The sequence below is a fragment of the Coregonus clupeaformis genome, chromosome 13 (assembly GCF_020615455.1).
Source record: "Coregonus clupeaformis isolate EN_2021a chromosome 13, ASM2061545v1, whole genome shotgun sequence".
Classification (NCBI taxonomy): domain Eukaryota; kingdom Metazoa; phylum Chordata; class Actinopteri; order Salmoniformes; family Salmonidae; genus Coregonus; species Coregonus clupeaformis.
In genome coordinates this window covers 46,557,101-46,583,566 of record NC_059204.1, presented here as the reverse complement: position 1 = coordinate 46,583,566, position 26,466 = coordinate 46,557,101, and the positions used below count along the sequence as shown (strand labels likewise).

Below are 26,466 nucleotides of genomic sequence, written 5' to 3'. Positions count from 1 at the left end.
AGCTGTCTCTACCAACAAGCTGTCTCTACCAACAAGCTGTCTCTACCAACAAGCTGTCACTGGTGAAAGGTACAGAGGCTACAATGAGCAGCAAGATAATAAATAAATTATAATAATAAATAAATACAAATAAGATGAGGACTGCTGCTAAATAACGACATAAAACCTGAGCAACATATGACATTTTATTCAAAAACAACAACCTCTGCATTTAAAATAAGAACCAATTGTTGATAACAATGTAAGTTAGCATTGACAATACAGTGTATTATGTGTTATCAATCCATTTGATGTACAAAAATAAATGAAAAAGGTATGGACCCTCACTTCCAAAACAGGACATCCTGGACAATGCTTTGTTTCATCACAGAAAAAAAAAAAAGACAGTTTTCAGATGGACAATATAGAATAGAATACAGTAGACAATAGATAAGTATACTGTGCTCATATTGTGAAATGCATAAATGTATATTATACATAGCCAGAGTACATCAGGCAAAAAGTGACAATGCATGTTGACATCTTTTAGTGGCTAAAAGATATGGGAGTGGGATTTTCCACTGCAAACGCAAAGGAAGATGACCAATATAGGCAAAGAATGACGTGATCCAATGGAAGAGGGACAAGACTGAACATACTTAGAGATGTCCAAAAATGTTGGCAGAGTACTCAAAAAAAAGAGCAAGCGTTCAACAAAGGTATTGAAAATAGCAACGCTTTAATAAAGAGGGGTTTACAAGACTTTAATGTCTAGCTAGCTAGGTGATGCATAGCCTTTACATTCATGTTGTTTCACAAATGTGTGGTCTCATAACTGAGTTGATATTTGATAGAGCTTTGAATTGCTCCAAATTGCATTTCAAATGCAAAACAGACTTACAGTTATATCTGGTGGGACACACACATTTATGAATGCTAATGAATGCTTATGTAAAGAGGTAAGTAAAATCTCATGGAGAAATTCCTAAACATTTGCAAACACACCGGTAAGTGAAATTTCACATATGACCATGCTTTTTACCGGGCACACAAGTCAATAAAAAGACAACACTAATCATGCAAAAAGACTTGTCGCTGAAATCAAATTCCTCCAAATTGGATATCAGCAATGTGACCTTGAGAAAAGCTGCGCTTGATGACTTTGGTGCAAAATGTTCCTGTACGGAGATGACAGTGTCCACTGCCACAATGAAGACACTCTTGGTAGACCAGTTTTGATACTGTTGAACCTAACCCCCATCCCTCATCAAGATGTACACAAACATTACAGACGTAGACCCCATGACACTGCCAAATACAATCACCCCACCACAGACACAGCAATTACAACCCATGTCTCCCAATAGGCTATCACTTTCAGAGCACATGTCAAAAACACACAAGGTTATATACAGAGGACAGCGTAACAGTCAGAATTGGTCTATGGGACTGCATGAACTTGCATAAAAGCATTCAATTGACACAGATGACATTGAGACAGAACTACGTTTCAAAGAACATCTACAAAATGTGGGCTGGTCCCAGGGCATCAGAATGCGGTAGTCCGACAGAGCCAATGAATAGCAGAATGAGAGGTTCTATAGCAATCTAACAGACGACGGACATGTATTGAGACACGTTACGACACTTGACTACTCATTGCTAAATACACACTACCGGATGGCCTGGATGACTTCAGTGACCCCACTGACCTCGGAGGACCCAGAAGCTGGGAGGCCTCGTTGAGGAACACTACCCTGTTTATCTCACTGGGAAGGCATGGACATATAGAAACACAATCAATAGAAAACAAGGATTTCCCCGGCCCCTTTGACTGTACATCCCAGCAATGGTTTTAGTTTTGTGCATTAGAACGCTCACCCCTCCAGGGTTTGTGCTATATATGCTGTCTGTCTGTCACCGTTACGTACATTGGGGAGTTTCTGACAGACATGACCCTCGATCACATTTACAGATCTCTCTACTTCCTCCTCACTTGTCCACTGCCTTCGGGAAAATGTCCAGGACAGAAAGCTAGGCTCTCTCTGGGGCTGGAGTTAGAATGTGGCAGATAGTTGCTGATTTACTAGAGCGAGTGTCAGTTTTACTGTCTCATGAAGCAGTCTCAGAAACCGCTCCTCAACAACATTCTCCAGTGGTTCGTGAGGAGCTACACTAAAATAACTGCCACTCAGAAACACAACAATGACACATGCAACAACTCATTGGGTATCAACCTGGAGCAATACGGTTAGCTAGAGAAGAAACACAAAGAACTTACTCTCCCAACGTTTACTCACTGACAGGGCAAGACTGGTAGGACCATTACAAGAACAGCATATCAACAAAAAAATACGCAACCGGTTTCAAAGAGCAGAATCGAATGAGATGGCGGGAAGTTTCATGCACTGTTGTGGTAGCTAAAGAAACATGGATCACGTATAAAACAACCTCGAATAGCATCAAGCAGAGTGAACAATGGGCGGCACAGCAGAGGCAGAATGTGTTATGACTTATGACGGTTCCGTATGAAATGAGTGGGCCTTCTTCATTTCTTTCCTAGGAGTATACTGTAGGTCTATGTAGGCATGGAGTGCTCCATTTAAAACTAGCGCAGTGGTCAACCCTTGCCACACAGATCATAGCTTTCACAGGAACCTATGAAAACATTACACAATAGCTTTTGTACATTTAGATCTGAGTGCACTGCAAATGAACATACAGACAGATATACTGTACATGCACACATACACAAACCATGTGTCTCCAAGCCATTTATCCAATGTCTTACTATAACAGGTTGTGGAATTGGCAGTTACAACAAAATGAAACGAATACTGAGTCAACTCCAGAATGTTGGTGAACATTGATTGAAATGCATGAAAAGGGACACACACTTTTCCATGTTACAATGGTGGCAACTGCAACTCTGACATTAACATTAGAGAGAAAAGACGTAGCAGTATTGTAGTGGTTTGTATGAGATTCTAATTGGACAATGCATATGTACACCCTTGGCAAAGTTCACATTGATTCAAGTCCATTGACACTTGTGGATGGGGGTGATGGCAGTTTTCTGGAATTCACTGCAAAGGGCCAAGCTCCAAACTGGAATACAGCTGTCATCATAGCATGGGTTTAACAGACAGAACAATACCCATTCAAATGAGCAAATCAAATACAGAATGAATGTGAGCTATGACTTGTCAAAGGACTTGGATGGGACTCTTATATCAGCCATGATGCAGAATGTAACAGAGGTTCTATCCCACAGAGAGGCCACTGAAAGAGCACTGACACCAACACATCTCCAGTCTGTCTCCACCACCATCTTCTGCTCCTTTCTCTCCTCCATCTTGCGTTGTATTTGGTTCTGGATTGGTTTGTTTTGTCTCTCTGCTTTACTGTCATGGTAAGATACTCCCAGTCCTACATGAAGTGCATCTGCATAGGAAAATAAGCCTGTTACGGTTTAATAATATCTGTCTAGTTGTAAAAGGTTTTAGATTGTCGATTCTAGCCTCTGGAAATATTTCAGTGAAAGAAAAAAGGGTTACTGTAATACCACAAAAAAAGGTTTTATAGTAACAAGATCTTAAATAATTCCAGAACCTACTGGCAAACAAACAGTAATTAGCATTGACAAATTAAGTATTAAACAGTAACTGATACATTATAAAGCAGCAGAGACAGCATTACAATTCTGATTATGATTAGCCTACTTAGGAACTGATGCCTTGAATCATGATTCACATGTCAGAAGTGGTTGGGGAATGAACAGTGAGGAGTGGAGAGTGAGGAGTGGAGAGTGAGGAGTGGAGAGTGAGGAGTGGAGAGTGAGGAGTGGATCGTGAATAATGAATAGTGAATAGTGAACAGTGAATAGTGAAGAGTGGACAGTGAAGGGTGGAAAGTGTAGAGTGGACAGTGAAGGGTGGACAGTGAAGGGTGGACAGTAAAGAGTGGACAGTGAAGGGTGGACAGTGAAGAGTGGACAGTGGATAGTGGACAGTGAGGAGTAGGCAGTGAGGAGTGGACAGTGAAGGGTGGACAGTGAGGAGTGGACAGTGGATAGTGGACAGTGAGGAGTAAACAGCGAGGAGTGGACAGTGAGGAGTAGACAGCAAGGAGTGGACAGTGGATAGTGGACAGTGAGGAGTGGACAGTGGATAGTGGACAGTGAGGAGTGGACAGTGAGGAGTGGACAGTGGATAGTGGACAGTGAGGAGTAGACAGCAAGGAGTGGACAGTAAGGAGTGGACAGTGAGGAGTGGACAGTGGATAGTGGACAGTGAGGAGTGGACAGTGAGGAGTGGACAGTGGATAGTGGACAGTGAGGAGTGGACAGTGAGGAGTGGACAGTGGATAGTGGACAGTGAGGAGTAGACAGCGAGGAGTGGACAGTAAGGAGTGGACAGTGAGGAGTGGACAGTGGATAGTGGACAGTGAGGAGTAGACAGCGAGGAGTGGACAGTGGATAGTGGACAGTGAAGGAGTGGACAGTGAGGAGTGGACAGTGGATAGTGGACAGTGAGGAGTAGACAGCGAGGAGTGGACAGTAAGGAGTGGACAGTGAGGAGTGGACAGTGGATAGTGGACAGTGAGGAGTAGACAGTGAGGAGTGGACAGTGAGGAGTGGACAGTGAAGGAGTGGACAGTGAGGAGTGGACAGTGGATAGTGGACAGTGAGGAGTAGACAGTGAGGAGTGGACAGTGAAGGAGTGGACAGTGGGTAGTGGACAGTGAGGAGTGGACAGTGAGGAGTGGACAGTGGATAGTGGACAGTGAGGAGTAGACAGTGAGGAGTGGACAGTGAGGAGTGGACAGTGAGGAGTGGACAGTGGATAGTGGACAGTGAGGAGTAGACAGTGAGGAGTGGACAGTGAGGAGTGGACAGTGAAGGGTGGACAGTGGATAGTGGACAGTGAGGAGTGGACAGTGAGGAGTGGACAGTGGATAGTGGACAGTGAGGAGTAGACAGTGAGGAGTGGACAGTGAGGAGTGGACAGTGAAGGGTGGACAGTGGATAGTGGACAGTGAGGAGTGGACAGTGGATAGTGGACAGTGAGGAGTAGACAGTGAGGAGTGGACAGTAAGGAGTGGACAGTGAGGAGTGGACAGTGGATAGTGGACAGTGAGGAGTAGACAGCGAGGAGTGGACAGTGGATAGTGGACAGTGAAGGAGTGGACAGTGAGGAGTGGACAGTGGATAGTGGACAGTGAGGAGTAGACAGCGAGGAGTGGACAGTAAGGAGTGGACAGTGAGGAGTGGACAGTGGATAGTGGACAGTGAGGAGTAGACAGTGAGGAGTGGACAGTGAGGAGTGGACAGTGAAGGAGTGGACAGTGGATAGTGGACAGTGAGGAGTGGACAGTGGATAGTGGACAGTGAGGAGTAGACAGTGAGGAGTGGACAGTGAAGGAGTGGACAGTGGATAGTGGACAGTGAGGAGTGGACAGTGAGGAGTGGACAGTGGATAGTGGACAGTGAGGAGTAGACAGTGAGGAGTAGACAGTGAGGAGTAGACAGTGAGGAGTGGACAGTGAGGAGTGGACAGTGGATAGTGGACAGTGAGGAGTGGACAGTGAGGAGTGGACAGTGAGGAGTAGACAGTGAGGAGTGGACAGTGAGGAGTGGACAGTGAAGGGTGGACAGTGGATAGTGGACAGTGAGGAGTGGACAGTGAGGAGTGGACAGTGAGGAGTGGACAGTGGGATTACCTGGGCTCCTGGCATGGGGGCGAATGGATTGGTGTGCCGAAGGACAGGCTGGTTGTACATCATATGCTGTGGTGCCATCATAGGGACTCCACCCATCTGCCCCATCTGATGAGGAGGCATCTACGACAGGGAGAGAGAGAGATGAAATGTAAACTGGGGATCAATGGTCTTGGTGTGCAGATCCCCCCTCAGACCCGACCTCATATTTGTATTGTTATTTTATTGTGTTACTTTAATTTTTTAATTTTTTAACTTTAGTTTATTTAGTTAATATTTTCTTAACTCTATTTCTTGAACTGCATTGTTGGTTAAGGGCTTGTAAGTAGGCATTTCACGGTAAGGTCTACACCTGTTGAATTCGGCGCATGTGACTAATAAAATGGTATTTGATTTGATTGTTAGGCCTGGGTACTGTACCATAGTGCAGATCATTCCTTACCATTCCATAAACAGGCACTTGAGGTGTCGTCATTGGAAAAGCCACTGGAGCTGGAGCCTACGGAGAGAAAGGGTGAAATGGAACAATGGAAGACCAGTAGAGCACACTGAGGAAAACACTTCTGGTAAATGCAGTGACTCTCTCTACAGATAGTCATGTACTTACATAGCCAGTATAGATCATTCCATTCTGCAGCATTAGGGTTGAGGAAAAGAGGAGGAGGGAAAGAGGCAAATGCAGATAGGAATGGATGGCGGATAATTCAGTGGAAAAGTAAGAGAGACGACGGATGAAAAACAAAGTGAAAAGAGAAGACAAACCATTAGAGTGCAAACGGATTGAGGGCAAAAGAGAATCGCCAGCGCTCGTGAAGAACTGCAATAACCACTTCCATTTTCCAAGATGTGATTTGCAGCCAATCACAGAGTTTCTAATGTGTGCTACTAGATTCCATAAGGAAAAAGTACATATCAAAGCTACCTTTTGCATTGCTGGCTTGTCCTCAGTATTATATTTCGTGAGCGTGAGCAGGAGTGTATGTCTCACCATTTGTGGTATGGGCATCGGTTGAGGAGCCATGGGAGCGTGATGGTTCCAGTTGGGGGTAGTGCACATTGTTTTGGACTGCCAGTGAGTCCCCCCTGTTGGCTTCTTCTCTACCAGCTGGGTCCACTGGAGCTCTGGCCTGAGGGACAAACACAGGGGTCAAATACACTCACCACATTAGAGCAAGACAAATTAGATCAGGATTCACAAATGCTTGAGGATGAATAACTAACTCCAAATATATTAATTTAGGTACTTTGCTCTCAGCTCCTTTTCAAATATCATATACTCACTTTTTGGCTGATGTTCCTCCGAACTGCAAGTCTGGAAAATGAGCGATTAAGATATGTTACATGTTTAGATGCTGTTACAGAGCATTACTGTGTATTACCATTTTATGACTACTGAAAAACAAAAGAATACGCAAAGCTACATGTAAAAGAGAGAGAAAGACTCACTGCCAACAAGGTTGGCTAAGGAGGAGTCCAGGTCAGTGGGCATCATCTTCCCCCCAGATTGCAGTGGTATCCCAGGGCTGTGGATGTGTGTGGGCTGAGCTGGCTTCAGCAGGTCACCTGGGAGCCCCAAACCTGAGGACAGAGACATACAGGGAGAGCGAATCAGCCTCCAGGTCTCACAGGGAGAGAGAGTCAGGCTCCAGGTCTCACAGGGAGAGAGAGAGAGTCAGATCTGGCTAATGCTGAGTGATTAGTGCTTTTTGAGGTCAGTTCAGTTTCGGTTTCGATTATTATTTTTTTACATGAAATGCATTATTGAATAATGACATTAAAATTATTTTTAAAAATAGTGAACATTCAATTGCCAAAACATTGAAAATATTCCATAGTCTCTGGCAGGTCCACATTGGGTAGACATCAATAGAAAAATAGGAAATTACAATGAAATAATAAAATATTTCAGTTGTGTATATTACTATTAGTTTTTATTTAATGACTTCATTATTTTTCATTCAGTCATCATCTCATCTCGGCTTAGGTAGTAGCAGCCAGGCAGCCAGAACATCTAACGCAGTGGTATTCAAAGTAGGGGTCATGACCCCAACTGCAGTGCGGTTGCCAAAATTAGGAACAAAACATTAAGAGTACATATTATTGTTTTTTTGAGAAATATATTTAGAAAGATACAATTCTATTGAGTAAATGTCTATTGGTTTATTTTCCTTTTGATAAGAGATGAAAATGCAACTAATTGAAGGTTATTTGTTGATGTAAAAATCAAAATGTATCAATTTAAAGGTTGCTTCATTAGATTTGGGGTGGGGTCGTAATAAATTATTTGGAAAACAATTGGGTCCCCAGGAATTATTGGGGAAAAAATAAAGTTTGTGTACCACTGATCTAACGTTATCTCTGTGCTCCCCATACTGTACTGTCTTTAGTCATCCTATTTAGCTATGCTAGCCTGCCTAAGTATGCTGCAGAACTGTCTAACTAAATCATTTTACTAGTTTGATATGTAGATAAGGCATACTTTCACAAACTCTCTATTCCTCTCTTTGTTCTGTTGTGTACATTCCTCTCTCATGTGATGTATGTTGTCTGTGTGTATCCTAACGTAGCAGGCGTAAAAGTGCAATGGATTATTGTCATTGTAATTACTTACCACATTTCGGCGCTGAACTAGGTTGAATATTTGCTTCATGAAAACTACAACTCAGACCAGCGTCGCACATAGTTCTTTACATTATTTCTCTTGTGATTGATTGGATTTCTCTCTAGAGAAACAGCGCATTGGGATCACAAAAAAAACAGAACTAAATGGAATTCAAGTAACTGAACCGACATCGGTCAATTAGTTGTTTAATAACCCCAACAACAACAAAAAAGATGGTTAATCACTCAGCACTAGGTCTGGGTCACACAGGGAGAGAGAGTCAAAGTCAGTCTCAGGTCAGAGTGAGAGAGAGAAAGAAAGAGAGAGAGGGAGAAAGAACGAGAGAGAAAGAGGGAGTGAGAGAGAGAGAGAGAGAGCGTCAGGCTGCAGGTTACACAGGGAGAGAGCGAGTCATGCTACAGGCAATAACCCTAGCCTCAGGCATATTGTAATGCCATTTCAGTTCTGTCAGCTATCCAGTAGAGTGATACAAGCCATGTTGACTCACCAATCAGAGAGAGAGGGCATCCAGCAGGGATAGGTATCATAGGTGGGAAGAGGAGAGGAGGAAATTGCATTGGGGACACAACTGGACATTTCACTTCTTCTCATAAAGGTTGGGGTTGACATAAATTCATATCTTATTTATGTCCTGCAGTGACTGATTTCTGTCCATCACAATCTGCTTAATGTACCTGCCTTCGTTTTAAATACACTCAATCGTTCTCAAGAGTATACATTGTGTGTGTGCGTGCGTGTGCGCGCGCGTGTGTACGTGGAGTCTGTGTGTGCTTCTGTGTCCCTCACCTCCCCAGGCGTTGTTGTTAGACGGCACAGTGTGTATGGTCTGGATGTTTGGGTTGAAGGTGGGCTGGAGGTTGAACAGGTCACTGGTGAGATTTGGCACGCTGGGGAAATAGAGAGACAGGGATAAAAAGCACAGCAGAGCAGACCCCTTCAGGCCACAGGGCAGAGAGAGAGAGTTACAGTGGACAGGACCAAACGCTTGGAACACTGCCATACAGACATCCATTTTAACTTGGCTCACAGGTCCTTTCCACTAATAACCCAACTAATACACTATGAAGTGATTTAACTAGCTGCCATTTTTAATAAGATACATACAGTATATATTATACAAATCGAACAAACGTGGGTGAAACATACCCATAGGTTTGAACTTAAACACAAGGATTATCAGACAGTAGGTCTGCTTACTTATTTGTAACGGATACAACAGATGAGTTGGAGAAGACATCTGTGGCCCCACTGCTGCTGTTGGCACTGCCCACTGACTGGGCGCTGGGAGAGACGGTCGGCGTCTGCATGTCAATCACCTTGGCTCCCTCATCCTGTGGGACAAACACATAAAGTGAAGCCGCAAAAAGTGAGAGTACAACAGGGTTGAAAAAACATTCATACATCACTGTATCTACACTGTAATGAAAACGTGTTATAAAACGTGTCTGACCTTCAGCCTGTTCTCGTCCTCCTTCTCGTCCATGCGGCTGAGGGAGATTCCTGTGCTGGACAGTGACGACACAGCACTAGACAAGGTGTTAGCTCTGGAGAGACCACACAGCACTTATCAGTGACCACCACGCACACTCACTGTCACACACACAGCACTCTGGGACTGACCACTAATGAATCATTCATGTATTAGTGAATGTTTCTGACTCTGTGTGCCATTATTGCAATGTAATAGACAGGTCTGACATACACACACACAGCCGATGATGATCAGCACTGACAGTAAACACTCCCAACTGCATGATAAATGAGGTTGCGTTTCTGTTGTAGTCCAGAAGAACTACTAGCTGATGGTGGATCACTGGTACAGTATCATTTGCATATTCATCCTCATATCTACCAAAGCTTCAGTGAGTGATAAATGTTTTGAAATGCCTCCTTCGGACGCAAAGCCTGAAACATTAGCATCAGTGTGTGTGTGTGTGTGTGTGTGTGTGTGTGTGTATGTCTGTTTGTTGGTTACCTGGTGGCTGTGGAGAGCTCCTTGATTTTCCTGCCCTCCAGAGAGGCCAAATGCTGCTCCAGGGCTTCCAGGAGGCTACTAGGGGCCTGGTGGAGAGAGAGAGGGGGAGGGTTGGGCATGGAGCAGCATTAATGCACAAGGTGAGGATAGCACTGTGTAGAACAATTGGGAAAACAACAGCGTGCACACACATACTACATTTGCATACACTCGCGCACAGGCACACAGACATTTGTGCACGCACAAGCACACAGACGCGCCCGCACACAGACAAACACGCCCGCACACACGCCACGCACATACACACAAACACAGCGGCCAAGTGGCACATTGTCCTAAGCTTATTCATGTTCAGTCTAGTCTCCATATTTGCAGGTATTTTACATAAGACAATACATCTGGTATAATTAGGTTTGGCTCCAAGCCAGACATGCACAGATCAGTCCTCTCTCATGCAAGCAAGTACACAGGCCTGGGAGGTCATTTGTACAGTGTATCGGCTCCTGAGGTGTTCAGAACACATCACATCGTCTGTTGGCATACAGAAAGGAGCTTAGAAGCCCATTCACAGGTGTGTATAAATGCTCTCACACACACAGAAATCACAGTCCATAAATGGTGAGTTAACCAATGGATTCCGTTTGATATAATAATTTGAGTAACTATTCATTCATTTATGAATATCAATACAATACATGTATTTTACAGGTTAGAGGAGAAATTATATTAGCAGACAGTAAAATGTTGTCATTAGCTTAGTGTCTAATTCAAAAAGGTTTGGAAGCCAAACGAGTTAACTCACAGAAAGGCAAACATCTGATGAAAATGAGGTATACACTTGGGAAATGAAGCGCATATTTTATAAAGACATACAAAATGATGGTTTAATAAACCAGGTTCAGTGAATTCATTTTCCACATGTAATACCCATGTTTCAACTCAACATTTCCTTTTCATTATAGAATACAATCTTAACACATGCAGTAACTTGCAAAAATAAGAATTTGCATATACTTATTTGGGGGAACAAGAGAGAATAATGACATTCCTTCTTCAGAGAAATCTAGAATATACTAAAAGTTTCAAATTAACAGAAAAAAAATCTCCATCTCAGTAAAGACATGGGTTACTATTTAGTTGAGCAGGGATACATAAGGTCTTCATAAGCACTGCAAACATGACATAAGAATTGACAGAAACATTTGTTCATGTTTATTTTTCCCCATGTGGAGGGAAACACCATTAGTGTCATTGAAGAAAGATTCAACAAGTTTTTGTAGCATCACATCATATGTTATGCAGTGCTTAGGATTGCATTATGTACACCATTCAAGTAATATTTGCAGAAACCTATTTGGTAGAAACCATTCACTGCTCTCCCCACAGCTATTTTGATGGGATATCTTTTCAGGAAAAAGATATACAATAGTGTTAATTTTGAGGCAACACAAAGTTAAACTGTAGGAGAAATCAAGAGCTTGATTCCTCTAAGCCAGGGGTATTCAACTCTTACCCTACGAGGTCCGGAGCCTGTCGGTTTTCTGTTCTACCTGATAATTAATTGCACACACCTGGTGTCCCAGGTCTAAATCAGTCCCTGATTAGAGGGGAACAATGAAAAAATGCAGTGGAACTGGCTTCGAGGTCCAGAGTTGAGTTTGAGGGCTCTAAGCTATTCTATCAAGGGATGTCATCCTCACACAAGCACCATACGACCATATTTGGACAGAGGCTGAAGGCGCCTGACTTTTCAGCTCCATTTCAAAATCAAACAAACAAAACTATTTTTTTTGTAGGTTAACTTTAGAAAACTGTGATTCAACTATACAAAAGACTAAAATCAAAGTAAAGAAATAAAGGATCCGTCTACCTAAAATCTGCTGAAAGACGTAAGACCAAGGAAGACTATGTTTTGCACAATCTCCAGAATTAGGATATGAAATATGGCGCAGCAGAATCCAAGGTTCACATATTAGAAACTCATTTTGGAAGTAGGCCCTGACTACTCTAGAGCTCAGAGAGAGGGAGGTAAATCTGGTAAAAAGGAGGGGGCGGTTGGAAGCCTGTAGGGTGAGTAGGGAATGAGAGTGTTTAGAATGGAACTACATGGGAGATATTGAGATGAAATGCACCACTGACCTGTGTGAGATCTGGGATGTCACCCTGATCAATTCCAACTTGCTGTGTCACAAAAAAGGAGGGGGGGCAAACAAAAACCAAACATAATAAACAAACAAACTCAACCACAGAATAAAGGGGTAGGTGTGTGGAGGAGGGAGAAAGAAGAATCAAACCAAAGGATCCATTACTCCATGCAGTGACTAGAAACAAAACAACAAAAAGACAACAGAGAGGGAATTGGCATGCCCACACACACACACAAACACACACACACTCACACACAGGATCTGAAGACTGGTTTGAAATGAATGTTTACACACTGAAATGCCACTGACAGGTGGGCCGGGTACATTGGGCTGTAATACTCATGTGACTGCAAGGTGAGAAACATCCAAAGAAAACACACAACTAATGTTGACTTTGAACGAAAAAGAAAGGGGCATAAATGACAAACACATTGTTAAACAAGTAAATGAATGGGCCCTTAAAGTCAACGTTAGCCAGTTTTTGGATAGAACCACACCCCCATCACCCCAAACCTTCCTCCAAATAGTTACCAAATCAGTAAAGACAGCAGGAAAGCCTTTTAAAAGAATGCACAAGAAATTATAAAACTACAGAGAGATACTGATTATCTTTGCAATAAGGCCTTATGAATTGCAAGTAGTACTTTATTTGGATAACAGCAGACATTCATCAAGTAGTACATTACTTGGATAACAGCAGACATTCTTCATTGAAAAAGTGAGAAAGGGAAGGAAAGACTAAGAGAAAACATCTTGCTAAGACATGCAACGCAGGCATCAAAACAGGCAGCACATGGAGGGGCCTTTCACCATGAGCTTTTTAGGCCCACTAATAGGCTAACCTCTGCATTCATGACCAGCATTAGCCTCCACCACACGGCAACAGAGGGACAGAGAGAGAGAAAGGAGAGAGGAGCAGAGGTCCGGGAGAAGAGCCCCACCTTCCTGCTGGATCTATCTGAAACCTTTTTTTCCTCACCACAAGTGGAAAAGGGAAAACATTACCTCTGCAACTTTGAGAAACTCTGACAGCTTGGTCATTCTGTTCAGAAACGTCTTATAAATCTCCAGGGCATCTTTGCATTGGTTCTTCTTCATATCAAAATATTTCTCTTTAGGATACAAAAAGAGGATAGGTTAACTCAGCGAAAGAACAAAAGAAAAAAAGAAAAAAGCAAAAAGCATTTTGGCTAGTTCTTTTCTATAGTATACACTACCGTTCAAAAGTTTGGGTTCACTTAGAAATGTCCTTGTTTTTGAAAAGCAAATTTTTGGTCCATTAAAATAACATAAAATTGATCAGAAATACAGTGTAGACACTGTTAATGTTGTAAATGGCTATTGTAGCTGGAAACGGCTGATTTTAATGGAATATCTACATAGGCGTACAAAGGCCCATTATCAGCAACCATCAGTCCTGTGTTCCAATGGCACGTTGTGTTTGCTAATCCAAGTTTATCATTTTAAAAGGCAAATTGATCATTAGAAAACCTTTTTGCAATTATGTTAGCACAGCTGAAAACTATTGTGCTGATTAAAGAAGCAATAAAACTGGCCTTCTTGAGACTAGTTGAGTATCTGGAGCATCAGCAATTGTGGGTTCGATTACAGGCTCAAAATGGCCAGAAACAAATAACTTTCTTCTGAAACTCGTCAATCTATTCTTGTTCTGAGAAATGAAGGCTATTCCATGCGAGAAATTGCCAAGAAACTGAAGATCTCGTACAACGCTGTGTACTACTCCCTTCACAGAACAGCGCAAACTGGCTCTAACCAGAATAGAAAGAGGAGTGGGAGGCCCCGGTGCACAACTGAGCAAGAGGACAAATACATTAGAGTGTCTAGTTTGAGAAACAGACGCCTCACAGGTCCTCAACTGGCAGCTTCATTAAATAGTACCCGCAAAACACCAGTCTCAACGTCAACAGTGAAGAGGCGACTCCGGGATGCTGACCTTCTAGGCAGAGTTGCAAAGAAAAAGCCATATCTCAGACTGGCCAATAAAAAGAAAAGATTAAGATGGCCAAAAGAACACAGACACTGGACAGAGGAAGATTGGAAAAAAGTGTTATGGACAGACAAATCGAAGTTTGAGGTGTTCGGATCACAAAGAAGAACATTTGTGAGACGCAGACCAAATAAAAAGATGCTGGCGGAGTGCTTGATGCCATCTGTCAAGCATGGTGGAGGCAATGTGATGGTCTGGGGGTGCTTTGGTGGTGGTAAAGTGGGAGATTTGTACAGGGTAAAAGGGATCTTGAAGAAGGAAGGCTATCACTCCATTTTGCAACTCCATGCCATACCCTGTGGACGGCGCTTGATTGGAGCCAATTTCCTCCTACAACAGGACAATGACCCAAAGCACAGCTCCAAACTATGCAAGAACTATTTAGGGAAGAAGCAGTCAGCTGGTATTCTGTCTATAATGGAGTGGCCAGCACAGTCACCGGATCTCAACCCTATTGAGCTGTTGTGACAGCAGCTTGACCGTATGGTACGTAAGAAGTGCCCATCAAGCCAATCCAACTTGTGGGAGGTGCTTCAGGAAGCATGGGGTGAAATCTCTTCAGATTACCTCAACAAATTGACAACTAGAATGCCAAAGGTCTGCAAGGCTGTAATTGCTGCAAATGGAGGATTCTTTGACGAAAGCAAAGTTTGAAGGACACAATTATTATTTCAATTAAAAATCATTATTTCTAACCTTGTCAATGACTACATTTCCTATTCATTTTGCTATATTTCCTATTCAAACTAATTTCATGTACGTTTTCATGGAAAACAAGGACATTTCTAAGTGACCCCAAACTTTTGAACGGTAGTGTACATTTACAAACAGCATAGTGACATCATAGTGGCATCACAGTGGCATCATAGTGACATCATAGTGACATCATAGTTATCTAACAGAGTGTACTTACCCAGCATGTTGATAACTCCTTCATTGTAGGCAGCAAAGAGGCGGATGGAGTCTTTGAAGAGCAGCATGAAGGCGCCGTTGATGACGCCATTGGTCAGTTCATTAGAGTTAGCCTGGGAAGAGAACAGATAAAGAGACAACACATTGAGAGTTCATGCAGACAGCTCACTGTCATCATGTAGCCGATGTTAAGGACCACCAACACCAAAACCATGCAGCCCTGCAGCCTACCTGAAAGTCCAGCAGTGCATCCAGCTGATTCTGAATGATGGGTAGAGTCTTGATCAGCTTCTCAACAGTCATGGTGCGCATCACACCATCGACCCTGTCAACAAGAGACACGCAGGACCACTTTAACAGGACAAGTGACTGACAAACACGTTCAAACAACTACTCAAACAGATAAAGCATCTCCATGTCAACCATGCTGATACTCAATATAATGCACACAATATCCAAAATGGCTGCTGAAATGAGTGACCAGTTTAGCTGGGTTACCTTGAATGTATTTAAGACCTGTCTCCATTATTTTCACTGTTTGTTACCTAAGCCACTGTTTGTCGCTCTTGAGGAGGGACACTGATGTAGCTAAATGATGTATCCCAGTATGACTCTGAGGTTCCACACTAGCCACAACAGGACATCTTACCCCCTCTTCATCTTGGTGAAGTCCACAGCCACTAGTCTGTAGGACATGGCCTTCTCATTTAGATACCTGCTGTAGCGTCTGATGAACGTTGACATGTCATAACCTGGCAGAGAGGGAGTATTGTATTGGTATTTGTATAAGTGCTAGCTGGAGGCTTACAGAGCCAAACCTCTGCAATGCATTCAGAACGACAGTTTGAAATTTTGAACTGCACATTGTTGTTCATGCATTGAATGTTTCTAAGTGATTTTGTGCCTGTGACTTATGTACAGTGTGGTATGGAATTGCTTCCATGGACAAATACCCAACAGTACCTTGTAATGCTCCCTTATCCAAGAAGTTGTTCAGGTTAAAAAGTGTGTTTCTGGACGCCAGATACTGGATTAATCGCTGGTGAGATAAATACAGAGAGAGCAAGAGTGTGATCATAACCAGTAAGAATAAAGACTCAATCAGTGAATAACATATAATAATATACTGTATGCCATTTAGCAGATGCTTTTATCCAAAGTGACTTACAGTTATGCGTGCATAAATGTTTTGTACGGGTGGTCCCGTGAATTGAACCCACTATTCTGGCGTTGCAAGCGCCATGCTCTGCCAACTGAGCGACAGAGGTCCACTTTAACAGTGAAGCCAGTCTGTCAGTGAGTGACTCACCTCGTTGCCGTACATCATGAGGTGGTGTGCGGTGATAAGGGCCTTGAACACCACCACCCAGCTGTTGTTGGCCGTCCTCTCAAACAACGTGTCAGCCAGGTGGGGGACACTCACGTTCAGCTCATTGGTGCAGTGGATCAGGTCTGCCAACAACACAGAATGGTGACAATTGAAAACATAATAGTGCTTTCTGTGCTTAAGATATATTCTACTCGACCCTACACTAAGGTTGATCAACTCACACACAGTGCCTCTTAACTGAAGACAATGTGGGCGATGAAACTACGGAAAGCCATTCATTTCCAATTGAAGAGAAGCGAAGTGGGTGGTGGATCATTTGGCGACGCGAGCTTAGGCGACAGACTGGAACAGGGTGGGAGCAAAGTTGGGGAAGCTGAACTTTATGCAAACACTCTGCGACATCGGTGCGCTTGACCGATCGAAGCTCACTATAGCTTCCAGCCCCTACTGGATTGGCTGTTGATAGCTAGCACTACCTAGCTTGCTTGCACCCACACAAGGGCGACGCTAGCGTGGCGAGGCGGAATACAAGTGCTAGTTAAAACATATTGTCATGCTGAAAATCCCTAGCAGCAGTTGGATCTCTGCTCGGCCCCTCCCACCCTTCAAAAATATACCTTTTACTAGTGAATTAACTATCACTTATTCTGCCTTAATTACAGTGACTAATCTGCAATTAATATTTCAAACTGGAAATCTGATTGTAAAACAGACAGTCATAAAAATAACCTCAAATATGATTGGGTAGTCCTTCTAGACATTTGACTGTAGGAGGAGTCTAAGCTTATGCTAAACCTTAAGAGGGAACATAAAGGAAATATAAAGGGAATATAAAGACGTCAGGATAATCCAGAAGAATTACACTCTTTAAATAACTAAATTGCAGTAGGGTACCATATTTTTAAGTCACATTTGAAGTCTTCCCAAATGCCACTCAGAGAAATGGCAGTTTCTATGACTACAAGATTTTAGCTTATGTAATTCCACTCAACATGACTCTAAGGTGACCAAAATATTCAGTTGGATTACTTTGGATAAAGGTTGGGCAAAGAATTCTACAATTAAACATTTTTTCCTGAATAGAACCAAACTGGCAGCACATGCTGAGACCTGGGACCCAACCAGCCTACCTTTTCTTTTCAGACAATATATTATTCCACTGAACCAATAACCCTCTGGGTCTATGGCATTTGTTGCAGCCCAGGAGAGGACTGATTGATCTTAATTGATTGACTGGACACAATGTTGATTGTGTCAAGTAATTATTTGGGTATAAAGCCACCTAACCTAATCATCAGTAGTTAAACGTGGAGAAAATACTTTCTATCCAATAATTACTCCAGTTCCACATTTCCACACATACAAATGTTGAGATCAAGATTGTCTATGACACTGCTGCCATTGCACAAATATGAATGACACATGGACACCAGCGCACCACAAACTAAAGTAGCTGAGAAAACTCAAAGGCTACATACACCACAATATACTAAGGTATTATACCTAAATCAGACTAATTTTCGTCTAGAACTCAGTAGGAAATTGAGTTAATGGTTTGCAATAGGTAGACTGACTCCAATTGTGCTTCTTTAAACCTACGCTGCCAGAAAATGTTACATTAAAAGGGAAATGTACTCAAATATTATTACATACAATGATGAATAAGGGGTAATAGGATATTTGTGATCACAATGTGTGCATTTGCATCTGTATTGCTCGCTGTTTGGGGTTTTAGGCTAGGTTTCTGTATAGCACTTTGTGACATCTGCTGATGTAAAATGGCCTTTATAAATACATGTTATTGATTTATTTGCCTGTATGACACTCAGTGATAATAACATATTTGTCTCATCATGTTTAGGCTACAACACGATGGCCTACTATAGGATAATGACACTGTATGATAATGATTGACTACAGAGCTGTTGAAGCCTATGATGCGCAATTATTCATAGCCTAATAGAATAATTTCGAAAACCCTTGGCCAACCAAACATGATGTACTTAATGACAAATACAGGTCGTCTTGAATATTCAATGTAACCAATGCTTTTGTTGCTAACATGTAGCAACGGCGGTGCACTGGTGGTGTACTTAACCTACAGTCAAGGTGTTTCTTCTTGGGTCCGCTGACTTCATGCGTCGTGGCCTTGCAAACGGCTTTGCTTATAGCGGATCCTGTCATGCTGTGCTGAGCCGCAGCGATCCGATCCGTGATAGACTGTCCAGACATATTCCAAAAGCAGTAACTGGGGAATCAGAAATCAAATTGTCTTTAGTTATGATAGGGAGGGTGCCCTCTAAACAAACTGCCCGTCTGAAAACAAAAACGTACACTGACGCGAATTCGATGGGAGAATTCATACGGCGGCCAAATAAAATTGACGGCTACATTCAGTAAACGAAATGGCAATCCAATGTCCCACACATACAAATCCAAAAACCTAACCCAAACGACCCACACCAATATCAGCTCAGAATGATTCGTTCGGAGGTCGCGATGCTACAATATATCCCCGTAATAGCTTTCCAATGGTGATGCCGGCTAGAGTGTACAGCTGCTACAGTAGCCTGCATTAATACAATTGAGCATCAGCAGAGCAACACTCATTGATTAGTTAGCCTACCAATCCTCGGTTGGTGATCACGCGACGTTCGCTCTGGTTATGATTGGGGCTAGACTAATTTTGAAGACGTTACAAAATAGCATATTAATGTATTTTCTCTCAAGCTTCTCTGTGTTCGTGTCGAGGTCTTGTAGCAATGACTCCTCCTAGTTTTCCCATATCCTTTAATTGCCGTGCTCCATATGGTTTAATCTGATTGCATTTAATCTTTTTACAAATGTTTTTTTGTTAGGTAGTCGATTATTCATTTATTTCACTCAAACTTCATGTGTAAAATGGCAGTGTAGCCTATGAATCAGGTGACTTAGAAAGGGGTTGATTGGGCAACACAGAAAGGGTCCGGGGAGGGCATCTTAAAGCAGAACACTGCAATTGAATTTTAGGCAGCTGCTTCATGATTTGAAGTGGATGGAATCTGTCTGACTCTGCAGGACTGTCCAATCAGATTCAGACACATCTGAAGACAAACCCCTGGGTTAGGATGGTATTGATGTTATACCATTGTTATTGGACTATAACAACAACCTTTCACAAATCACCAGCTTCTCAGTTTCCTGCAGCTCTCTATAGGAATGTAGGATATACAGTACATGTAATATCTCGGCCTATTGTCCAAAATGTGACTCTACTCGGCCTGCAAGTGAGATAAAAGCCCTAATATGAGTCAGATTTGGCATTGAGATGTCTTCCTCTTTTACAAAATACTGTACAGGATGTAAATGCAATTTTTATAGGCTACCAATTATATGAACGTTTTTTAAATTCACTGGTTCTCTCCCTTTCTAGTCCAGCCTCATCCTGGGATCAGATCATCGTGGAGGATGCAGAAGAGGATGAGAGGAGAACTGACATCAATACTATCCTTTTATACCTGTGTAGTAATAATGTAATTACATAGTAACAATGTTGCATTAACATGCTGTGTTGGACAACTAACATGGTCAATACATAGGCTACAAAAATGGAAAAGACAACTCTGCTGAACCACACATTAAAAGCCATTTTAATTCAGTTAAAGCTATAGGCCTATACTGCATGTACAGTAAATATCCACCAAAGCACTGTGACAGTGTTGTTCCCCTCCTATGAACAGAAACACCCCTTTTGTATCAGTCTGATGTCAATCATAACAACATCTTTATATCACACAGTCAGATATCCTTGGTTATATGACTGTAGACATCATAATCTGACTGTCATCTCGTTGCTGAAATTCTCTGCTTTGTCATTTAGTTGTCTGAGGGACTGAAATGAGGGAGAGCCCTGTTTTCACAATGTAGAGCGGTTGTTCACTCCAAGGAGTTACAATAACGTATTTCCTGTGAAAATAAATATGTTCCACTCATTATATTACTATTTTTCCATTTCTCACACAAACATGATCATAAATCCACATAGAGAAATACACCACATCTCTCTCATAATATATTATTTCCATGGCCCCTTTCGGCTTCTCTTGAAGATGTTCTTTAATTGGAACAGTCCGACAGACTACAGAGAGACACATTCAAACCCTTGAAGATCTTCCTTTTTCTCTATTCTCTTTGATGGGTCAGAATTTGTCACATGATCCACAGCGAACTCTTTCTTTAACACTGTTGTTGAACCCAGGCAGAACCTGCACGTCTGGGTCTGAATCCAAGACTGTGCTCTCTTCATTGGTCAGGATATGTTCAACCAGACATCTCGCTGCCGCTTCAATGTTAGTGTTCTCCTACAAGATAAAACAAGAACAAAATCATGTACAGCTAGATGACAATTAGATCTCAGAATGATCTCAGATGGGGAGTATTCCCAGGCCAGATCTGCTCAGGATTCAAAATCCTCTTACCTCAGGCAGAAGGATTGTGCTAATCTCTCATCATTATTAATGTAAGCTATCCGCTGGGTAGGCCCCAGTGACATATTCATCCAATCAGCCTTCACACCCAACTGAGTAACTCATTAGAGAGTGGCTGTGAGTGTCCCCATCCTTTCAGGTTCATTCTGTGAGAAGGGAACACACCTTCCACAGCCTGCTGGACCATTTCACACGTTCCTGTTCATATTCCCCTCGGCTAATTAGCCTGTGTCCTTGTCATATACCTCGGGGTATGCTAATATTTCATTCCAACTGATCTCACGTATTTATCAGCTGAGTGTGAATGCATTTCATTAAACACTTTAAGGTAACCCAAGCTGACAATCAAAGGCTGTTGTCAAATGTGTGTTCTTTACAATAGAGACCATTCTACATAGGGATCTTCCATAGGGCCAAGACTGTCAAATGTTAGCGGCTAGAAAGTTCCCCAGCAGGAGTCGTTGGAATGTGTTTAGAATCATTGAGATTGTGAGGCTTGTCTGTCACACACACACACACACACACACTCCATTGCAAGTGATCAGACATGATGTATTTTAGGGCAACACTAGACTTTCTAGCCAGTCATAGAGCAGCCCACAGGCAGCAGTTGGGAGGGGCTAGGACTACAGACTACGCTTGAGGAATAAGCTGAAGCCTTTCCCTATCTGTCTCAGTATCTTTCTTCCTCACCTTGGCTGACGTCTCAAACCATCCCACAAATCCATTTTCCCGACAGAATGTGTCCAGTTTGGGCTGCTGGGAGCAGACTTGATCAGACTTGTTGGCCAGCAGCACAGCTGGGACAGGTTTGCCATGACTCAGGGTGACCTTAGTGTCCAGATCGTCCTTCCACTTGAGTACGGCATCAAATGTGGAGGCGCGGGTCACGTCAAACACCACCAGAGCTCCCACTGCCTCCCGATAATACACACGAGTCATATTCCCATAGCGTTCTTGTCCTGGGACAAACAAATACAAGAACAGCACACATCAGGGTCAGAGGCACATAGCACTGGTGTATCTATACTTTAATTATATGTACTTAACTATCTAATTATATTGCATTATGATATGGCACAATCCAAAAACTGGTCAGGTTTTTCATATTACAGAGAGAGAGAGACTGCTGGCAGTAACTGCTGTGCTCATGTGACTATAATATGAGCATGAGACAAGCTGAGCCCAACACAAGACACATTCCTCCACAGTGCACATGAAATACCATAGGGAGAAATACTGTACACCGTTCATTAGGATGATTAATGAAACATTGGCTATCTATGGATAAGACTAAATATAATTATCATAAAAGTGTGATAATTCATTGATAAGCCTATTGAGTTGTTGGAAACATAAATATGATTTTACACAAAATGCTAAACTTTAATAAAGTCTGACGTATCATCCAAACCACTTGTATTACAATGAATGGACATATAAAGTAAAATATGAAAGTAAAATGGACTGGTTTGACATACCGGCAATATCCCAAAGCTGTAGTCGTATAACGGTGTCACTGTCCCAGTGCAGAACCTTGAGCGCAAAATCGACACCAATAGTTGCGCGATAATGTTGAGAAAAGATCTGATGGACATAACGCTTGATGATTGACGTTTTTCCGACCCCAAGGTCGCCTATAACGAGAACTTTGAACAAATGCTCCTGCTGCATGGTCTGACTTTGTACAACAGCCCATTCAACACGCACACCACTGGATACACTATCTGCCAGTGATGATGGCTTTCTGGAAGACAGATGATGATTTAATACTAATCCCGTTCCAACTACAGCCTGACATTCTTTCAAGTGTTTCCATATAGAACTTTTAATGTTTACTGTAGGCCTATGTCACGGTGCACCCATACGAAATGATGCCTTCATATCCAAAGGATGAAGTCAAGCTAATTATGTAATCCAACTTGATTCCATAGACCGTAGCCTACACGAAAGGTCAACTTTTGATCTTATAATATTTTCAGCATAGGCCAACTTTCTCCTCAAAATATCAAATTTGTGATAGGTCTACTCCATAGCTCTAACACCTCCGCAATTAGTTTCTCTCCCTCCAGTCGCTTCGAGACCAGTTTGCTACCCGATGTCATGTTACCAAAACATTTGAAAACTGCCTAGACTCAGCCACACCCATTATCTTCTACCCTGCCTACTGTAGGTCTACTTCATAGCATGATTCGCACACTAGCTATTTAATCATTCAGAAGACATTAGACTACACAGCTGCCCACAAAGATAACCCGAACCTAATCTTCTAAAAAATACTTACATTTAAATTCCCCTTTATAGCACCCAGTGTAGCACCCTCTATTGAGAGCAGCGCGTAATTGCAGATAAATTTTTGCTGCGTTGCTGTCTGGGTTCTTACGGTAATGGTGCTGATGAGGGATGAGTCGGGCTATGTGATGCAGTTGTTACTGCCATTTCATCAGCGGATTTTCAAAAACATCTCTCCATCTTTAAACATGGATTTACCATAACATTAAACCATCGACAAGTTTTAAGGACGACCATTAGCCTATTACACATCAAACTCGCCAGTACAGTAACAAATCCCTGTGTAGAATAAAATAAAACGATAGCCTAGGACAAGGCCTATTTGCGACTCCTTGGGGTAAAACACCGTGTTTGACTAGGCCTCCTGGGATCACTGTTTCAGAGAGCATTTTCGAGAAAAAATATTTGTCAAGATCATGGGGTTTGCTATTGCCAGGCGTTGATCGCCCATCTAACAAGGTAATTGCACATAAATTTGTAGGCCTACATGCGGATGTGTATATTATGGATTAATATGGCATTGCCATAGAGAAGAACGTTGTAACTCGATCTATGAAAGGCGGAAAGAAGATCAGTTAAATGTGTTTTAAATTAAGATGGCTTATTGTAAGACTTCAGACTTATGTAGCCCAGACCTAACACGTTTGAGTATTCAATATGTAGCCTATTGTTTGTCCATAAAAATTTGCATAACTCCCCTTTTAATTTTGTTTGTAAAAAAAAAAAAAGGTTTTATGTCAACACTATGTTATTGCACTTGATTGGCTTTGCTATGCACCAACGGTGTTTCTATGGGAGCTGAATATACGAGTTATGCACCAACAGTGTTTCTATGCGAGCTGAATATACGAGTGTTATTTAGCAAGAGCTGTCTGTGCATTTAACCTGGAAAGAGGAGCGGCCTTTCCCTCATTGTAATGTAGGCTAGGGCAAGCAGACAACTGTTTTTCAAGAATACGCAATTAGTCCGTCCGCTGTAGGCTATTGGAATTCGAAAATTAATAGGCCTACTTAGCACCACTCAAGTCGATTTTGGATGTTGTGCGCCCTGCGCGCACACATCATTACGAATAGGCCTCGAAAAAATTGTCAGGCCTATCACACAGAACTACATAAAAAATAGGCCGGAAAGGATAACACTTACAATGTTTACAAAAATTGGAGTAAAACAAAACATTGGAGTAAAACAACCCACTGGACACACACTGGTGAATCAACGTTGTTTCCACGTCTGTGCCCAGTTGGAAGCTTACAACAGTTTAACTAAGCTCATGGGGCATATACTGTATGACAGGGTTCTTCAATTCCGGTCCTGGAGGGCCGAAACACCTCTGTTTTTCATCCTCTCCTTCTAATCAGGGGCTAATTCAGACCTGGGACACCAGGTGAGTGCAATTAACTACCAGGTAGAAATAAAAAACAGAAGTGTTCGGCCCTCCAGGACCGGAATTGAAGAACCCTGCTGTATGAGTTATATTCTTAAAGAATGAATGGGTATATAGGCGATCATTAATGGATGTACTGTAGATACTAAGGATTCTAGATTTAAGCTAGGCTACTTGATTATAGGTTGATTATAGTCCATTTACTATTCGTCAACGATTTTTTTTTTTTTTTTTACATAGATTCTGTGAGATATGGAAGCGATATGGCTGTACCAGTTTCGACTCATCGTCATTGGGGACTCGACAGTAGGAAAGTCGTGCCTGATCCGGCGATTCACCGAGGGACGCTTTGCGCAGGTGTCCGACCCCACAGTCGGTGTAGACTTCTTCTCACGGCTAGTGGAGATAGAGCCAGGGAAACGCATTAAACTTCAAATCTGGGACACTGCTGGACAAGAGCGATTCAGGTGTTGTTTTTAGATTATATTTTCCTTTTATAATCTTCCATTGTAAAGACGAAATAATTTGTCTTAATTAAAACACGTTTTTTTGATAGTCATCTGTAAATATAATTATTATAACAATATGCAATTTTATCTCTATATTATTAATCACATACCCTTTCGCTTTCTTGATGTTGAACCTCACCACTTCTCTGTCACATCCTCTGTTTTTTCCTTTCCCTGCTTCTCAATATTTATATTTACAATTTCTCTCAATTCTGTCTGTCTTCTCTGCTTACCCCCTCAACCCTCTCTAGGTCTATTACCAGGGCTTACTACCGTAACTCTGTTGGGGGGCTGCTGCTGTTTGACATCACCAACCGTCGCTCCTTCCAGAATGTGCATGAGTGGCTGGAGGAGGCCCGCAGTCATGTCCAGCCTCACAGTATCGTCTTCCTGTTGGTGGGTCACAAGTGCGACCTGGAGTCCCAGAGGCAGGTGAGCCAGCAGGAGGCTGAGAAGCTGGCAGGTGCCTATGGCATGCGTTACGTGGAGACATCGGCTCGCGATGCCATCAACGTGGAAAAGGCCTTCACTGAGCTAACGCAGGACATATTTGAGCTCGTGAAGAGCGGTGACATCAACATCCAGGAGGGCTGGGAAGGGGTGAAGAGTGGCTTTGTGCCCAATGTGGTGCACTCCTCAGAAGAGGTCACCAAGAGTGACCGCCGGTGCCTCTGCTAAATGTGCTGTCTGTCTAGTTGGCTTTACCCCTCCCAGCCCATGTATTCCTGTAACATTATGACCCACTAGCTCCCCGTCTTGTCACCTGGCATTTATTTGGCTCTCTCACTCCTATCCTGAATACTGGAAGGCCATATCTGCTCTAGTCTATCACTGAATAATACATGGTTAAAGCTATTTGGGTCGTTCCATGAAAAGAGGGCCTTTTGTGTCCCTTTGATATATTAAGTAGAAATGGTGCACCAATATAGAATTTTAATAGCCTGTTGCATTTTGACATGTCCCTCAGTCAATCCTGTGTCACTTCTAGGAGGATTTTAACCCACTTAATCCCAACATTTCTCAAAGTTAAATTTTGTTGCTTTGCCAAAGTCATTTCTGAAGATTATTATTAATTTCATATGATTAGTGATTCATTTATGGCTGTCCCTCATTTTAAGGTCA

General features: G+C 42.4%; 3 protein-coding genes across 9 annotated transcripts; 1 reads left to right on the top strand and 2 right to left on the bottom strand.

Annotated features, from left to right (window-relative positions):
* Positions 1-171: 171 nt before the first annotated feature.
* Positions 172-19,626, bottom strand: LOC121579631 (phosphatidylinositol-binding clathrin assembly protein). 7 transcript variants are annotated; one of them, XM_041894392.2, is made up of 20 exons: positions 19,319-19,626; positions 18,795-18,940; positions 16,672-16,814; positions 16,326-16,401; positions 16,012-16,114; positions 15,594-15,687; positions 15,364-15,475; positions 13,448-13,554; positions 12,435-12,476; positions 10,296-10,381; positions 9,771-9,864; positions 9,518-9,651; positions 9,107-9,207; positions 7,144-7,275; positions 6,979-7,009; positions 6,686-6,824; positions 6,305-6,328; positions 6,140-6,196; positions 5,701-5,820; positions 172-3,441 (listed from the first exon to the last, which is right to left on the bottom strand). In XM_041894392.2, exons 2-20 carry the CDS (start codon positions 18,922-18,924, stop codon positions 3,409-3,411), a joined length of 1,758 nt encoding a protein of 585 aa, XP_041750326.1. In that variant the 5' UTR covers positions 18,925-18,940; positions 19,319-19,626; the 3' UTR covers positions 172-3,408. The 7 variants fall into 7 exon arrangements, with proteins under 7 accessions (XP_041750326.1, XP_041750319.1, XP_041750321.1 ...); XM_041894385.2 differs by lacking the exon at positions 19,319-19,626 and adding an exon at positions 19,027-19,308; XM_041894387.2 differs by lacking the exon at positions 19,319-19,626 and adding an exon at positions 19,027-19,308 and having other exon boundaries at positions 172-3,423.
* Positions 19,627-20,298: 672 nt separating this feature from the next.
* Positions 20,299-23,412, bottom strand: rab38c (RAB38c, member of RAS oncogene family). The gene is made up of 3 exons (XM_041894383.2): positions 22,640-23,412; positions 21,852-22,120; positions 20,299-21,032 (listed from the first exon to the last, which is right to left on the bottom strand). The coding sequence occupies exons 1-3, from the start codon at positions 22,830-22,832 to the stop codon at positions 20,871-20,873; spliced, it is 624 nt and encodes a 207-aa protein (XP_041750317.1). The 5' UTR covers positions 22,833-23,412; the 3' UTR covers positions 20,299-20,870.
* A 146-nt stretch (positions 23,413-23,558) lies between these two features.
* Positions 23,559-26,466, top strand: LOC121579628 (ras-related protein Rab-39B). Its single transcript, XM_041894382.1, has 3 exons — positions 23,559-23,909; positions 25,076-25,302; positions 25,596-26,466. The coding sequence occupies exons 2-3, from the start codon at positions 25,088-25,090 to the stop codon at positions 26,020-26,022; spliced, it is 642 nt and encodes a 213-aa protein (XP_041750316.1). The 5' UTR covers positions 23,559-23,909; positions 25,076-25,087; the 3' UTR covers positions 26,023-26,466.

Coding starts and splice junctions, on each gene's coding strand:
- rab38c (XM_041894383.2), bottom strand. CDS start 22,832: ATGCAGCAGGAGCATTTGTTCAAAGTTCTCGTTATAGGCGACCTTGGG. Junction 22,121..22,639: donor ACAGCTTTGGGATATTGCCG/GTATGTCAAACC, acceptor TGTTTGTCCCAG/GACAAGAACGCTATGGGAAT. Junction 21,033..21,851: donor GGTTTGAGACGTCAGCCAAG/GTGAGGAAGAAA, acceptor TTTATCTTGTAG/GAGAACACTAACATTGAAGC.
- LOC121579631 (XM_041894385.2), bottom strand. CDS start 19,055: ATGAATTCTCCCATCGAATTCGCGTCAGT. Junction 16,402..16,671: donor TCATGATGTACGGCAACGAG/GTGAGTCACTCA, acceptor TTATCTCACCAG/CGATTAATCCAGTATCTGGC. Junction 12,477..13,447: donor AGTTTCTCAAAGTTGCAGAG/GTAATGTTTTCC, acceptor TTTGTGACACAG/CAAGTTGGAATTGATCAGGG.
- LOC121579628 (XM_041894382.1), top strand. CDS start 25,088: ATGGAAGCGATATGGCTGTACCAGTTTCGACTCATCGTCATTGGGGAC. Junction 25,303..25,595: donor GCTGGACAAGAGCGATTCAG/GTGTTGTTTTTA, acceptor AACCCTCTCTAG/GTCTATTACCAGGGCTTACT.